Genomic DNA, 18,108 nt, shown 5'->3' on the forward strand with positions numbered 1-18,108 from the left:
GGCTAGAAAATGGACGTTTAAGTATAGTGCTTAAAAATGGTTTGTTTACCATTCCAGTTACTGCAAAACACCCTTCACGAACCATTTAAGAAGTTGTGCAAAGAGAAATTAGGTGGCAGAGTGTGAGAGTTTGTGTGTGTGTGTGGGGGTGTGTCTGGTGTGTGGTAGACATTTATTCTTTCTCCTCAATTAAACCCACACCAGGCAGCTGATAATGGCAGTTTGAGGAGTTGTGGGGAATTGGCAAATCGCATGAAGGAATTAACCCTCCCTCAGGACACTGCCTCTCAGATATTACCACAAGCCCTGCAGGTACAGATACATTACCACATGAAAAACAGCCTGCGCTATGACGAGTACACAGTCCTAGTCCTTTGCTTTTCCGATGTGGCCTCATTTGGTGGTAGGTCTTAGAATATCGATAGAACAGCACTATAATGGCCCACAGTGGAGAGTCAGATCAGCCCCTCTAATAGGGAAATAATGAGCAGAGCTTATGGATGAGCATACCATCAAGGCTCACAAAAGAAAACTTACACTGAACACTACTATTCCAGCCCCAAAAATTGTAAACATATATTCCAGAGGGCACTGGATGCAGTGGAGACATTCATCACAAATGTAATTGATTCGATGTTTGGGGTAAACTATCCCTGTTTGCTCAATCTAAAACCTGTGGCTCATTATAAATCTGCTCGCAGAGATGGAGTTATAAAGTTTGACAGAAATGGCAAGAAAAATATGAGTGCTTCTACCCAGAATGAAAGTCTTTGATTGCATTTTAGAGGGAAACAAACAATGCATATAACACACACACACACACATACACACACTGTATACAGGAGAGCTAATCAGCCTCCAGTTGCATTTCTATTCCACACACAAGATATATACTATAAACACATGCACATGCCACAAAAACTAACCGAGGCGACAAACAAGTCTCCAATCTTCTCACTGCTGTCCCACTCAGCCACACGTGAAGCCAGTGCAATCTGAAACATGGAGTGGCACTGTGTGATCTCCCTGATTCGGTAAAATATGGGCCGGATCTTTCGGGGACTCAGGATGCGTGGATCAGCTTCCATCAACGGTCTGTGGTACTCCTGGTGAGATTGTGAAAGAAAATTTGGAATTTTATTGTTGTTGAGATGTTGACATGTATGTGTGTGGGTGGGAGAGTGCTTAAGATGAATCAGCAATCCACATTCCTTTAGCATCTCTTCCTTTGCAGCAGGGGTAATAAACAACTGAGGGGTAACCGACAAATATTCTGTGAATCGAGGAAAGTGAAGAAATGTAGTCTGAAAGACATTGCAATCCAAAGGAGCCACCAGTAAAATAGCATTTGCCACGGGCAAACATGTTCAGAAATCATAAAAGCCAGAATAATAGTGACAAAAAAAAACACCTCCCAGCAGAGTTACAGATGCACAAGAAAAATGGTAAAAGGGGCATTGATTGATTCTCCGGTTAGCGCTCAAGGAGCCTAAAGAAATGAGTTGACAGGCTCTTTGTGGATGGCAATCCAGTAAACATGACTTCCTGAAGTGAAGATAATACGAGCCAAAGATGAAAGATAAAAAGAGTGTTCAACACCGAAGGTTAATCTATGTGAGCAACAGTGTATTTGTTAGCAAGGCTTTACTCTGCAAATAATTATTAACAGAAAGAGAATAGGTATTCAGCAAAAACATAAACAACTGCGTTCTATGGTAATAATCAAAATCACAACCGTCAGTGTCTAATTGTGCCTCTAATCTATGTCTGGATGCCTGGAGACACTGCATTTACTACTCAGCTGGACTCTTTGAATAAGGAAACCTCACTGAGTATCACATGATATAATGTCACTTGACAACAAAGGTAGCACATTGTGTCCTGACAGTGAAATATTTTGCTGCGCATAAGGCAGACACTGATCGCCGATGATTAGGTTTCAGTAGGTGCTCCTCTTATTTTTCTGCGATGATGAGATAACAAGTCTCCTTTTCCCCTCTAAACAGAGAGATTAAAGAGGAGAGGCTGCACCACATCCCGCGCAAGCCTCACAGTCACCCTCTCAGCGCCAGCACGACGCCGCCAGAATGAGGACGGCTGTTTTATCAGGATTATTTATGCCGAGACACCTCGGTAATTTGATGGATATCACCGCTTCTCTTTTCGGTGTAATTCCTAATGGCTAAATTGTGACGATATTGCATGTGGCAGAAGAGGACAAGTGGACTAAACAGCTCACCTGCAAGATTCTCCGGAGAGACTCCAGGTAGCTCCGTTCGCTCTGAATGATGGAGCTGAGGATATGGCGCCTGACAACCTGCGCAGGGAACAGACCAGTCAAGTAATCAAGCGCTAAAAGGACATGATTGGGCTGTGGTATGTGGTAGGCTGGCAGTTAAACACGCTACAGGTTGATGGATTGCACTATAATCGTGTGTTTGTCACAGGAGGAAAAGCCTCAAAGACAAGTAGGGTGTGCTTGAACAAGGCCTCTATTGGAGTGCAGGATATTGGATTTCCTGTGACATGAAAGCAGCTCTTTTAGCGTGTACAGTCTTGCTTTACCACACAAGAAAAGGAGTTTAGGCTGTATAGGCACATAAAAATATCGAAATAACAATGAATATTTTTAATAGCCTTCTTTAAAAGCTTTATTGCCTTAATGCCAGTGAGTAGAGATTATGTCCACATTAAGGTCTTGTGTGCAGTATGTATACAGCCTACACTGTTGCATCAAATAAAATCTGTCAGTTGCACCTGGTGGCTGGTCAGTCCCTCTGGCATTGGGCTCAGCTCCGGGGGAGGATGCTTCAATTCTGACACAGCCACATCCAGGTATCCTGCGTCATCCTCCTCTTCTGTGCACGTTCAGAATGAGAAAGGAGAAAGGATGCAGAATGGTTAAAAACTGTTTGTGTGTGTGTGTGTGAATGTGTGTGTGTGTGTGTGAGGCACAGAATAAGACAAGGAGAGAGAACAACAGAAAGGCAGCCTTCAGATCTCACTGCAGCTGGAGACACACTGCGACACACTAAGTTTATTACCTCTAAAATATGAAGGCGCTTCTGTACTCTCGGAATAACAGGGAAAAAAAACACAACGGGAGGAGAAATAAGACAGAGAAAAAGACACCTTTGGAGAAAAAAAATATCAAAACAATACTGTATCTCTGTAGGAAGGCGCGAAGAAGTGTGTCTGCAAAGACACGATCCAACACACTCTCGTCTCTGCATTGGCACTAAGACGTTCGACAGTTTCAGGAAAAAATAAATAAATATCCCCATAACCATAAGACACAGATACCAGAAGCTTCCACCGTTCCAATTAAAGACTTTGGAATGATAACAGAGGATTGGAGGAAAAGAGATATAATGCCATGCAGATTTCCCTCAATCAATACCTAAAAATAGCAGCACTGGTCTCTTTACCTCCTTGTGATGGCTTGGAGATTTGTTTGAGACGAGGCTTTTCTATCTGTGGTTTATGGGGCTGCTCCATTCTCCATTAATGGATGCTAATCTCTCTCTATTGTTAGGCGAGGGTTCCTACACAACCTATATGATACCACGTGAGGTGCTTCATCCTTCTCTTACTCATACATCAAAAACTGAGAGAAAAGCTCGTCTGTTTTATTTATCATAATCAGTCAGATCTATTTTCCACAGTGCTTTCATTTCTCCCTGAAGAGAACTGTATCAAGAAAAAGTAAGACTTTCTACTCTATCTCCACTACTTTGGCTTGGCTAGCTTTAAACACAAGCAACTGCCTATAATTCAAAGTGTCAAACGTAATATGCTACAAAACCCAAACTTCATAACCAGTACTCGATATCAAAAAAAGGATAACTTTCATCCACAAAACCCAGCTGACCAAGATTTAGAAAGTTTTCAGGCTCTCCTGCATTACCCAATTGATCTTTTCTCTGCAGGAAGGAAACTTTACGCATGACGGCTATTTTGGTCCTTTCAAGCCCATCCTTCGTTCCGCTTCTTGCCGCCTTCATGAGCTGCTGAACCTGGTGGGTTGGAGCAGACAGAAACAACAAAGGAGCGTTAGAGCGGGAGGAAAGTGCCGTGCTGTGTGGCAACTTGATAACCTAGGGTGCCTCTCCCGAGAGAGATGGAGAGAAGTGGCGCTCATCATGAATCTCACCATCTGCGACTCCCTGTGGGTCGCAGTACAGCCTCTAATCAGAGAGTCCATGAGCATATCATGGGAAGATTATGGTGACAGAATCAGCTCCACATCTGAGTAAGCGCACTGCATTGCTCACTGTGGGAGAATTCAGCTGACCACAAACTCCACCCTGAGCATCACAGAGGCCAAGCAACCAGACTCCACAGACCTAGAATATACCCAGAGTGGTAGTATTTTTAAACGATGCTACTTCTGGAAAGTAGGTCATTAATTGAGAGCAAGTTGCACGGGTGTTTGTGGAAGTAAATACGCAGAAGATTATTTAATAATTCATGTGTCCCACAAGTGTGTCTTGATATTAAAACAGGCAAGGAAAGAGAGAGACCAGCAGACTGACCGAGAGTCTCAAAGCAAAGTCACAGTCCAAAGGAAAGTTGGAAGGGATGACAGAGAGCGTCAGTTAAGCCTTTGTTTCAACTGAGCATACAAGACAGAATATTTCAGCTCTGGGTGATCATCAGTCCTATTGGCAAAAAATCTACCAGAGTGATCTGAATTCTGCAGTATGACAAACAGTACGAAGCGGCGTTCACTCGCTGCTGGAAATATACCTTGACGTCATAGTTGTGCCTTCCAGACAGCCTCACGACCAGTTCACGTTTGGTCCTGGCACACCGCTCCCTCAGCCGATGTACTTCAGGAGAGAGCTACAGTGGTTGGGCGGGGGTGGGCGGAGCATGGATGCAGGTTGTGTTTAGCCATGAGAGGCAAACGCAGGAGGAAATAGTAGAAAAGGGAAATGGAGGCAAAGTGATCAAGGCAAAACAAGCAACGCACAGTGGGAATTAATCACAAGCACAGAGAGCGAAAGCTGGGAGCACTGCTTCGGTCAAAGGGTTACGCTGCGTGGCAGCTGATTCAGAGAAGGATGGGGAAGGGAGCTGCAGGCAAATATTAAATAAGTAAAGTCCACTGTAGCTCTCCCAGGTTCCTCGAACAAGACAAGAACTTCAGGGGCTCTTGGCGAAAAATTAATTAGGCGAAACTAATTAAAAACAATGTGTTTTTTGATAAAGGCTGAGAAGTGTGGCCGGGCCCTAATAGTCACGTTTTTTTCATTAATTGTGAAATTAGTGCAGCAGAATCCATCCTTTTGTTCAGTGGCCTGGAACAAGCACGTCAAGAAAACTGTGGTGGTGGTGGTGGTTCCTTAAAGCATTCATTTAACTGAATATTCTTGGTTTACAGTGGAGTTATGTCCATACATAAACATCTCCAATATGTAAAAATATGCAAAGGCAGGAATAAATCTATAAATCAATAAGGACTCAAATACTTGTTATTAGTGTATGTACAAATTTTCCTTATGCCTGCAATGGTGCATGCACATACAAAGATGGTGAAGCATGAAGGAAATGCAGCACAATGTGAATGTGCACACAGTGCCATCATGTGGAAGAAAGACACTCTGGAGCGGAGCACTGATTAACAGCACCCTTGGCAGAAACGAGGCAAGGAGATCTAAAGCTTTTCAACCCGAAATGCCTTGTGTTTACTTTCATCCCACAATGAAAGTATAAAGTCGAGACAGCCAGTTATACATTCTTCATGTACTTTATAGTTTCCTTCCACTTCTGTATATTAATAAAGACGACTGCGCACAGAGGAGCGGCAGCTGAATTATTCCCCTTGATTATTTTTAAATGCTGGAAACCAAGCAAAAACAACCTGCTCGGTCATGATGCCATTTAAAACACACGGAGAAAGACCTTTTTGAGAGATAAAGAGGTATTCACACAAGCTCTACCTTGCTCTTTGTTGGTTGTTTGGCCTCGTTATCTGACTGCTCATCATAGCTCTCAAACTCACTGGAGCTCCATCCGTTGTCTGCCCCCCGAGGACCACTGTCTCTTTGAACATCCTCATAGATCATGTCTGTAAAAATATTAAACATCAGAGGCCGCGCACACCAGCATACGCAAGTGGACAAACACCGCAAACAAGTGTAATTCTGCGGCTGCTAACCTTCGTTGGGAGAAAAGGGCTCCTCGCTTGGAACATCATCATAGATCACCTCTGAAGCATCTGCCGCCTGTGATTCAGCCTCACCCACGTAAAAAGCTGGCAAAGAAAACCAGGAGCATTAAACAGCAGCAAACAAACACCGTTTTTAAATGGAGAAAAAAAAGCACAGTGTTTGTGTTCTATCCGTTATCTCCCTTTCAGTTTGATAGTTGCACTTCCTGTTGTTAGATAATTCTTTTACATTCTCCAAACACAGCACGCGTAATCACACACACACACGCACACACAGCTTTAAATTGCCTGAATCTTTTTGGGCAAGCGGAATAGATAAAAGATTCAGGATCTTTCAGCCTCTGGTTAGGAATTTACACAGCCTTTATATTCTGTATTTACATACTTATCGTATCATTTGCATTTTAAGGTCTTCTTCCCCAGGGAGATCCGGCACGTCTGCAGAGCATGTTGCCATAATGGCTTTGTCCATGTGACGTAACACGACTGTATCCAGCTTGTTTGAGCTATTGACCCATTCTATCGCCACGCTTGGCAGGGTTTGTCATTAACTGCTTTGAGAGTGTTTCAGCCTAATTTAGCTCGGTGAGCTTTATTGATTTGGTTTTAAACTGTGATTTGTCTGCAACACCTTCTCCTAAGCCTTGAACAGCAACAATCACTGTTTTCAATTAATCTGGCTGAAGATGTGTATTGTGTCATGGATTATTCAGTCAAAAATTCGAAATAACCTCGGACACAAGCCAGTAGATGCACAAAGATCCGCTTTTTTTTTTTTCTACAACAAAAGAGGATTAGCCTCACACATGTCGTTTCTGTTTCACTTACATTCCTGTATTGGTGCACTCAGAAGGGATTTCGCAGCAGAAGAAAGACTGATTTTTGATCAGTCTAACTATGAGCATATCCTCAAGGAGGCTGCTTCTCTTTGGGAACATGGCTTGTTAATTCAAAACACAGAAAACCAAAAGTTCTTCATTGTGTTTTCTTGCTTTTAACTTTCTACAGCAACACAGTGACAGTCCCGCGGAACATGTTTATGGGTCGCAGTGACAACAGGCGGTCTTGGAAAAAAAATGGAGTCATATTAAACACGTGCCCTTTTATGGAACATGGGAAGAAAAAGCACGGTAAAGCACTGGCAGATCAATGTCAGATAATCTCAACAGCAAGTGTCACGACCACAATCAGGGACTGAAGGAACATAGTATTTTTTTCAAACAGGAAACTTAATTATTCAAAATACAGTGTGCCAATATAATGAACTATTGTGCCCTCCATAGCAGGTAAATACATGTGCAAAACATATCCTGGAGACTTTGACAGATTCAAAGTCTCAGTAGCACATTAGTCATTTTAGTCCCTCAGTATTATTTTAGGAAGAGAGGTTTCATATATTTTTATTCCTTCATCAGTTAAACTACACACGGCCTGTGTGTGAAAATGCATCAGGGAAGCGGGACATTACAAAAAAAATAAAAATGTTAAGCAGTATTCCTCCTTTACATCTCTCATTTCTGAGCCACCTTCAAATAACAGCAGCACTGCTGACTGAGTCGAAATCCAAAAGCAATTTTCCCTCATGGAAATGGTTCTCTATTGATCCTCATCCTGAATTAATTGGATTCATGTCATGTCTGTGTAGAAATCAAATCACGGAGGAGAATGTGTGTGTGTGTGTGTGTGTGTGTGTGCGTGTGTGAGGCAATGAGACACAGGATGGCCACAGATTTGTAATACGGTGCTCTGGCCACCTTCGATCAAGGTCAAAAGACGTAATGTGTAGTGCTAACAAACACACTGGTGCACAACTTACACTGCTGGTGTCATTATGTGTGGTCCAAAGTAGTGTTTACGCAACTCTGGAGGCCCAATTGGTTTTCCATCAGATCTGTCTGCAATGTGAACACTATAATACATAGTTGGAATGAGCTTGAATCCCAAGGCAAGCTTCGGTTTAATCTTTTTGGTCTGAAATTGAACCCTTGATCTGCAATATAAGGTACATCAGTTCACTGTCAATATAATTTAGTTTTGTACCTTCAGAGATGTCCCTCGAGCCGGAGCTTTCCTTGATAGTTTCTTTGCTGTGGTCTCCTGAATCTGCCAATGTTTCCACAGCTGACGGCGCCACAGGAAGCCCCTGGAGCTCCTCTCCCTCACAAGGAGCTGGAGCACTGGGCTCGGCTGCTGCTGCTGCTGCTGCTGCTGTTGCTGTTGCTGCTGCTGCTGCTGCTTCTGGTGATGCGGCCCTGGAAGGTACCCAAACATTAGCACAGTTAAACTAACACTGAGTGCTGTGCGCCTCATTACAAGTTAATTTCAGTGAGAGGAAGGGGAGGCAGAGTGGCTGGAGGTGGGGGTCGAAAATAGTTCTTTGCTATCGAAGCATACACATGCACACTCCCTAAAGTCTGACAGAACACATATTGCCACTGTCAAATTGTCAGGATGTTTCTCAAGCAGCACAAGCAGGAATACTATTTATTTTTTTCCTTCATATGTGCAACCGTGCATTTTTACATCCAAGGAGCTTGTGTTTTCTATGTTAATTCACAGTGCGGATCAAAGATCATCACTGTGATATAGGGTTTATTATTTTCCATATTACAAACTTCACTTTAATTAACAAAAATTACCCGGCCATGTGCAGTATCGCAAATTCTCTATCTCTGTGTTTATTTTGAGGATATCCATTTAAAAGAAATTTTGCAGGATTGTTCAGCCCTGACTGCTTTCTTTATTTTTCATTTAATCGTAATTCTACGTTCAGGCCCTTTGTAAAATGTGTCCAGTCATGCAGAACCTTTAAAAACTCAGAATAATAAAAGCTTCCGAATTACACACTTAATTCTTTAAAGCAATTACCTGTGACAAGTTTTGCCATTTTTTTCCAATTAAGTTAATAACGTCGGCAGTGTGTGGGATACGCTAGTTAAAATATTCCAAAGAACTTTTGCAAAGCCACATACGAGGAAATAAAAAATCATCATCCCGAGCACTTGTTATTTGAGTTACTTAACTTGTCCCCGAGCGCTGTCAAATCATTATCTGTCATGCCTGCGGCTTACTATAATCACTGCTGGCTTTCTGAACGAAAACATACCCTGAACCAGCTATTAAAACCAGACTCTCACTTCACAGGGGAAAATCTTGTTGACACAGCTATCACAAAGTCTGTGCTGATGCTGCCAGAGTGGGACTGTCCTCCCCCATATGACTGATAATATGACAGGATGCGGCATGTAGGAGAGTCCCATCTACACTAATTAAATCTGTTCCTTTGCTAAACACCTCAGCGCACACGCAATGCCAGCAGCAGCCCCTCAGAGTGACGGGCAGCTTGTAGGAAAACAAGACATGCCAAGAAAATAATGTGCGCATTTTTTTTGGTTAACTTACAACTTGAATGTAGAAGTAAACTATCTGAACTCAACAATCAATCCAAGGATCAAAAATAACAATGTGTTGCATCTACTGTACATTACAAAGAATATTGACATGTAAGATTCACTATATGAGAATAAATAAGGGGGTGACTTTCACAAACGCTGCCTTTAAAATGTTGCTATTTCAGCACCCCCCCCCCCAAAAAAAAAAAACAATGATACTCTGACTTGATTTAAATAATGTAGCAAAAATAGCACGTTAAAAACACCAAACAGCTACACATAAATATAGTCCCAGTTCCATTTCTGTTAGTGTCACATTCTCCCTGTTGCACTGTAAATGCCCCCCACATATCTGGAAGCATAATGCCCTGCCAACATGTCATATCAGCGCTACTGATAGGAGCCATTTGGTTCTGCAGCGTTGTCAAGCTGCAAAAGATTGCACAGTATTTCTCTGATGCATTCTCTATTGTTCGGAATCGTTCATCTCAATCTAAAGGACAAAAATGATCTCCACCCACATGAAAACAAAAAAAAAAAAAAAAACAGAGCTATTTGTCAACACGTTTCTTGAGATAAACCGATCTCTTGTCATTAAAACTGCTTGCGAGGAAAAAGCGCGGAGCCAGAACAATAGCGATATGCAGCCCTGTGCCTGCCTGACTGGATGCATTCGTGTCAGGTATGAGTGATTTGAGCAGTGCAGCTATCGATCCAAGCGTATCTTTGTGCACGCCTTCACAACTTATCTGTTCCTATAAGCCCTAGTGAGTCATATAGCTCAAGGAGAGGAACGGGAATCATTTTTCAATGCAAATGACACAGCCTGAGGCAGAGCACGGCCTAAAGTCGAAGCTGCCTGAATGCAAATCTCACACTTCCATCTGTTTCTATTCCCTTCAGCAACTGTGCCATGGTAGTACTGCGTGCCAGATCTCTACCTGTTTTGCCCTCCGATCTCTCCTGGGCATGGCTGTTCTTTATAACTTTCACATGCATTGTGCTGACCAAACTGTTGGAGCTGTGTTTGTACCTCAGGTCATAAATCTCCTCCATAAACAGCTGCCCTAAATTGAGCCATTCCCTCAATGTACACAGTGTTACTGCCTCAGTTGTTCTGCACATGACTGAATCCAATTAGACAACGTCCAAGGTATTTGGTTCATGGCTTCTCATTATATTTGTATACAGGTTTGTTTTAAGGCTTTCACAGTATCCCATTTTTCTTTGGCTTTCACAGCGCACCCAACTGAGGCAAGCACAACAAGGTGAGGGGTCTTCAAACAAAGAGGCTGTGAAAAATAAATGGTCTCAGTAAGGCGCATTAGATCAGCTTCTTCACAAGGGCAAAAGAGTAAAGTTCTGCAAGGCTGTGAAAGAGTAAAAAGGTGAAGGCAAATAAAAAAAACTCACAGAAAAAAGTAGAAAGGAAAGAAGTAAAGTCATACGCCAAGGTCAGAAGTCTTGGTGCATAAAAGAGAAGCATACACGGCCCGTTGTCATGGTATCTTTTGTGCTAATCTTTTCATTGCTGACTGAGGTTCTTCGCGTGTAATGAAAACTATCTGTCAAGGGGTAAGAAAGTGAAGGCAGAAGTAAAGGCTGGTATCTAACACTGGTGTGCACATATAAGCCACAGGAGAGCTGCCTTGAGCCTAATAGCTATAACGAGCCGATGTGCTGTCATGGCACTGCTAAGAGAAACCCATATTTCTGCGACAACAATCGCGAAGCAATTTTGGCAATATTATTCTAAAACTGCTGACAGATCTGGTGGATGTGCTGACAGTCCTAGCACCTTTATTGTGGAAAGTGCTATTGATAGCTCTTCTTTAAAAGGCAGACTATTGACTAAAGAGGAAACGGGCACTCAGCAAAAATCTCTCTGCATGAGAAATTGTCAGGACCTCGCTGTGCCACACGCAGTCATTCCTGCACTATGCACACAGCAGAAACATACACACACACACACGCACGCACCCGCGCGCGCGCACACACACACACACACACACAGACAGACAGACACGATCAGAAATGCATATAAATAGAGAGACTCTCATTTCAGCACAGGAAAGCCCACAGGAATTGAAACCCCAAAGTCAGCTGTCAGTAGAGGTTTCTGAGCACACTTCCTAGAATCACAGATGGGCAGCCTCCACACAATCAGGGCCTTTACATGGCTTCATCATGCAGCTTAGGGATAACTGATAACTAAGTCATTTATTTAAGGTCTGAACCAGGCAATGTTGTCACTGCAAGTGAGAACAAACAAAGGAGAATTATATAATTAATAAAAGAATGATATACAGGTATAGTTCGATATTGACTTGTGTGAGTCAGATTGCTTTGGGCATTAAATAGGAGAGCTGCCCTTCAAATGCAGAGCCTCAGTTTAAGCTCAGCCAGTTAAAATATCCTTTTTCTAATTTGCTCGCTCAGCTCCTGGGCTGGCGGTCTGTAGGTGACTTTGACTGCTGACCTCCCCGCAAAAAGACAGTCGCCTCATAGAAATCAATAAACTATCACATTATCCTATTAGCCTTGGAGCAAACTGTCTCTTTGGTCGTATGAAAGATGACGTCTCACTGCATCAGTATTTGGGTCATTTTCCACCTATTCAGCCAGAAATGTATACTGTGACTATTTTACAATTCCAATAATAAAGTACATGGACGTAGGAGCTCTCATCCCTGAACTGCACAAGTATTGCATGCCACTTAAATCACAACAAAACCAAATACGATTTGCCACTGAGCGCACAGAACATGCAGCTAGTTTCTGCTTAATGTGTCATGGCTTTGAGAAAACAGTCTTGTACACCCACACAGGTGTTTTCAGCCATTCTGGCTGATTAGGACCAATGCTCAGGTTGGAGGGAGGCAGACCTGTGATTGGAATTATGTCAGGACAGTAATAGGAAGACGCAACGCTGAAAGGAGAGCTAGGGAACAGTCCTACACACCCACAGAGTCCAAAGAAGCAAAATATCTGTACTGAACCTGTGGGTGTTCCATAGGATTGCAGAGCTTTAGCATGTGAAGCCACCCGAACACAGATAGGCTGAGTGGAATTTAATGTGCTCTGCTCAAAACACTGACAAATGAAATTTAAAACCTCAAGGGAAAGAGGTCTTCACAGAAACAAGTCCCTGTTTATAATCCGCAAGCACAACACTGTCAACACTTTACATTTGCACGACGTCGCCTGCAGAAAACAGTTCCATCTGCGTTTTCAGAGGCAGAGACATCGCAGCAGGGGAAATGCATTAAACAACATTAATTCAGCATTTGATTCATGTTTCTTACAACCAGCCCCACAAGGAACAACAGCTCGTTATGTCAGATGAATATTCTTAGCATGACAACTGAATGAAGTTGAACTTGAACAATCGCTGGTATTGTGAAGGCTGGCTCAGAGGGATGGTTTGTTCGGACACTTCTTATTTTCTTGCTATGAAAAGTTAAAAAGTTAGCAGTGTCAATGTTAATAACTAGGGTTGCTGCAAGCTATTGTTTTTTAAATGATTTATCTATCATTATAATTATTTTCTTATCACACCTAAACAAAGCTTTCACTATTAAAATTTTAAACATTTTCTAATACTAACAAATTGTAAGATGGGATCTATGAATGAAGAATCAAATTCAAACTTGAACTTTGACCCGATGACAATATTTAGCATAAATTAATGTTTATTAAGTGTTAACTTAATTAGGAAATGTGTTGTGTATTATATCATTTTATTGAATAGCAAAGAGATTGCTGAGTAAGATTTAACTTCCATTGACTTTTGCTGATTTTTAATAGAATAAACATGCATTATTTATCTGCGATGGCTGCTTGCATCCACTTAAAAGAGTAGTAACGTTAAATGGAAATCTGTGTCGTTTCGTTGTATCGGTCAACATGCGCAACAACTTGCGAATGCACTCCAAAGCAGCGTTGCCATACTAACCAGTATCCTCTGCTCTGTGGGGTCTTTGTTTGAGTTGTTTTTTGAAACACAGCAGATGGAGAGATGAGGAAGCAAGGGCGACTCCCAGGCACTGACCACTAATCCAGAATCAGACAAAACCCCCTGTAAAAGTCCAAATACCGACGCTGCTGTCTCGTTGTTTTGAGGTCGTAAAGTCGGCGGAACTCCTCTGGAGAGTTGCTCGCAGACTGGGTTTGTGTTGCTGTGGTTGGTTGTTTCATTTTTACAAAGCCCGCAACTTGTCGCGTCTCCGTTCAGAAAATTCCCACACTTTTGACGGTCGGGTTCGGGCGTCTTCGGTCATTTTCGTCACTGCCGGCAGCGTGAGCCGCCATAATCGGAGCAGAACGTAAACATTGCGACTTGACGTACTCCATGTAAAACAACGTCTTTGCGTAATCGATGACGTCGACGCGTCGTCGCGGAACTTGACAGCTAAATTGTAAATTGAATTATATATAAATTAGGTGCCATAACATGACATATTTGATGAGGTTATGATTTAATACTATGTAAATAAAACTGAATTTAATTTAGTTGGAATTTAATACTTTCACCACAAGTTTACCTCCATGGTATTGACGTAGAAGCTATTAAATTCACCTTACTGAATTACAGAATATGAACAAGGCATACTGTATTATGTTGTAATGGTACAATGTTGTAATGCTGCAGCATCGTGACAGGAAATCCTGTGATTTCCCTGCAGAACGGTATGAGCAGCATCACTTTATAATTGACATTACAACTTGTCACTGTGGGTGAGACACGCCATCTGGCATCTAAATGTTGTGCAAATAGATGTAGCATAACATCACAGCATCATATACCTGCTGTGGTTGTGTGGTGTTTGGATGGAGTGTAAACATGACATGATCTAATGGCATAATGACACAACGCTGATGTGATGTGATGTTGACTTTATACTTTCTCCACCACCCCTTTAGTAATTTTCCCCATACTGTGATAGAAATCAGAGGCAACACTTACCAGCTGGGTGACTCAGTAACTGGGACATCTGTCAAAATGAGGAACAGCAACACATGAGACAAAATATTCCAAAGCAAAGGAAGCACATGTTTAAAAAATGACAACTTTTCAGAATTTTAATAAGTCATCATGGAGTCTGTGTTGTAATCACTTATTCTGTCTTACTTCTTGTATTCAGCGGGTCATTTTAAAAACTAAAAACAATCAAAAACTGAAGTACACATGAAGGACACCTATGTGTTCAGACAATACACACAACCGGTGAGCAAGGATTTACGTCTGAGACAAACATGCAGATTGTACAACTAAAATAGATTTTGCATGCTAGTATTTTCACAGCAGAGGTATGTAAACTGAAGGTGCTATTAAACAAATGGTATAATCGATTTCCTTTAAATCCCATCACTTTAACTCATGTCATCTGGTGAGGGAGGGTTCTGAATCTCTGTTGCTCTCGGCCCTCAGTTACATAATAGACCTCCACTACACACTATTATCAACCCCATGAATTCCCCTACGCATCTTCACAGCCCACTTAACGGATTACCACACATACACTTGGTAAAAAGCCTTTTTAATTAAGTGCTAATCGCTTCACTTTGTCCAACAGAACTTCTCCAAGACCTAAATCTTCCTCTTTATCTGGGCGTGTAATTATCAACGTCTGGCAACATTAGCCAGGTAGTAAATATATCATACTTATATCTAAATAATTTCATCCAGTTAACTTTGCTCTCTTACGCCTGTTTGCCTGAGCTGAAAATTAAATAGAGATTAAAACAACACACAACTGGCTGAAGTTACTAACAGTGCGTGGTTACAGAAAACTGATCAGACTGCCTTGAGACAGATCAGTTTTACTTATAGCCAGCTTATCAAAGTTATTGTATGGTGGCGAAGTAGGTAGTAGTTCATTGTTAACCCCAGTTAAGCAGTTTCATGACAGGATATATGTTTACAGGATGGATTATGTGGGTTCTACACGGTACAGTACAGTACAGCGACTTCAACTACCTCATAATAAAATTATCTAATATAATCCAGACAGTGCCCAATCAACTGTGTAAATTCACACCCAATTGCAGGAATGGAAAATAACACAGTAATCTACTTTCCAACTTTGTGTTTAAAAAATTTCATCTTGTTATTTTCCATTTCATGTTACTTTACATGTGTTTTTAATAGTCTATTTTAGCCAAGAAGAGTGGAGGGAATTTCTGATTACGTGAAACCCCTGCACCGCCACCCACTGTCCACACAGATGTTTTCACTTACTGCACTGATGAGGTCTTAGGGTTTGGGTTTCATACAACTTTATACTTCACTAAATTTAAACTGCATTTATTTGCTTAAGTAACAGTTATTTGGCAGTAACAGTTACTTTTCAACTAAGGCTTTGAATCCAAAGCATATCATTAACAACTAAAAAAATTATATTGCTAATGTCACCCAAACTGTACCTATATTTCCATCTCTAATGTTAATATGCGATAAAAAGATGGGAATACAGAAGTAATTGTGGTCCAATATTGACAAAAAATAATAATAATATATGGCATTGAATGAATTAATAGTGATTTAGCAGTGTTAGGCGGTAATGAATATGGACTTTTCTTGTGAATAAGGAAAACACTACCCCATATAAAGGCAGCAGTTAAGTTAGTACCACTAAGTTAGCTTCTCTTCGGAACACATCCAGCATTGAGATAAGCTAGCCACAGAAGTAGCTAACGTTAGCTAACTGAGTGATAGCTACTGCCTTCAAAAGGGGTCTTAAGGGGTTAATAATTGGACATTTTTGACAAGGTCTGATTTCACGAAATGTGTTTTGCTGACATTTTTAGACATGACATAGGTGTATGACAAGTAAATATATTAATTTAGCATTATAGAGCATAATGGTCTGACCACACAACAGATCTTTGCTGGAGAGTTACCAGTTCCTAATGCAGAGACTACACACCAACTATCCGTCACAAAAAATGTGTGGGCAGGGAAGTTGGTCTAGCTTCAAGGTTATTGGCAAAAGGTTTATCGATCTGGAAAAGTAGTTATAGTCACATTTTTGTGATCAAAAGTAATCTAAAAACTAGCATAAAAACTATGGACAGTTGCTCAAAGGAACTTCTGAATTACATCACACATAGTGGTATATATAAGTTATATAAGTTCAAACCTTTGTGCCTTACAACAGACTCAGAGCTCCTACCATTGAACCACCAAGACAGATACAGCATTAGTTTAAAAAATATATAATTCCTGAAAAGGTTGTTACCTGTGGAAGAAGTTGGAGCTACATCCTTGGCAATCTCCTCCGGACCAGCAGGAGGTGAAGTTTTGGAAAGTTGTGGAATGTCTGTGACTGTCTGTGATCCACCGCCTGATGTCTCAATGTCCTCTTTTTTTGATACCTGGGCACAGTCTGAGCTGATCCCTTTACCATCCTCTTTAAGTTTCTCGTCATCTGTGCTGTCCTCAAACTGAAACTCTTCCCCTTGCTCCTCATCATCGTCCTCTTCATCCTCTTTTGGTGGTGGCTGAGACATCATGGTGGACATAATTGCTGGAAAAGATTACAAATTCAAGGTTAAGTAATGGCTCACTGATTAAGTGTTGCAGTAATAATATATTTGCATTATTAAACTGGATGTATGCTGTATTCAGTTACTGCTAATGTAATGTCTAGGAATGAATATATATCTGGAGTTCATACTGAGTGGGCTCTGAGATAAACATTTCCTACTGCTGCTGCTTCACATTAAATGCATTTAACTGGCAAAACCCAAGCTGACCTTTATTATGAATATCTGTGGCAAACGCAATGTGTTTTGTTAGTGAGTTTACACCGATCAGCCACAACATTAAAACCACTGACAGATGAAATAAATAACATTGACCATCTTGTGACAATTCAATGTTCTGCTGGGAAACTTTTGGAACTGGCATTCGTGTGGATGTTACTTAGACATGTACCACCCACCTAGACCAGACCACCCCCACCTCATAGCTATGACACTCCTTGATAGCAGCAGCCATCCCCAGCAGGATGCAGCCTGACACAGACACACACACAAAAAAACAGTTTAGGAACAACTAAAAAAACATGAAAAGCAACACAAGGTGTTGACCTGGCCTCCAAATTCACTAGATCCCAAAATGATCAAGTATCTCTGGGATGTACTGGAACAAGCCTGATCCACAGAGGCCCTTCCCCTTGACCAATAGGACCCTAAGGCCCCCACTAACAACATTCTGTTGCCAGACACCACAGGACACCCTCAGAAGGCCCTTGTCCAGTCTCTGCTGAGTCACAACTGTTTTGGAGGCACAAGGGAGACCTACACAATATTAGGAAGGTGGTCATAATGTTATGCCTGATCAGTGTATCTCACTATTGATCATCAGATGAAGGCAATGGTCATTTTTGACAATTTCTAACATCAGATCAGTTTGAAATGTTGCAGTAACAGTAAGAGATCAAGGAGGGGCAGCCACAGAGAACTGTTAGATAAAGAGCTGCAGGCAACAAGCTGCACACCTCAGAAAGGTAACTCCTTCCACTGTGCCAAGCTGTT

At 41.6% G+C, this 18,108-nt stretch overlaps 1 protein-coding gene across 1 annotated transcript in view; it reads right to left on the reverse strand.

Annotated features, from left to right (window-relative positions):
- The window catches only part of arhgef10la (Rho guanine nucleotide exchange factor (GEF) 10-like a), a 92,484-nt gene extending 75,089 nt beyond the window's left edge, over positions 1-17,395 (reverse strand). The window contains exons 1-10 of the mRNA XM_084542579.1: positions 16,809-17,395; positions 14,534-14,561; positions 8,216-8,427; positions 6,164-6,259; positions 5,946-6,073; positions 4,750-4,845; positions 3,908-4,016; positions 2,758-2,858; positions 2,240-2,317; positions 927-1,106 (exon numbers count right to left, since the gene is read on the reverse strand). Coding sequence (XP_084398705.1) covers positions 927-1,106; positions 2,240-2,317; positions 2,758-2,858; positions 3,908-4,016; positions 4,750-4,845; positions 5,946-6,073; positions 6,164-6,259; positions 8,216-8,427; positions 14,534-14,561; positions 16,809-17,091 — 1,311 coding nt within the window. The 5' untranslated portion in view covers positions 17,092-17,395. The remainder of the gene's footprint in view (positions 1-926; positions 1,107-2,239; positions 2,318-2,757; positions 2,859-3,907; positions 4,017-4,749; positions 4,846-5,945; positions 6,074-6,163; positions 6,260-8,215; positions 8,428-14,533; positions 14,562-16,808) is intronic.
- Positions 17,396-18,108: the final 713 nt, after the last annotated feature.

The sequence above is a fragment of the Chelon labrosus genome (genome assembly GCF_963514085.1).
Source record: "Chelon labrosus genome assembly, chromosome: 4".
NCBI classification, from domain to species: domain Eukaryota; kingdom Metazoa; phylum Chordata; class Actinopteri; order Mugiliformes; family Mugilidae; genus Chelon; species Chelon labrosus.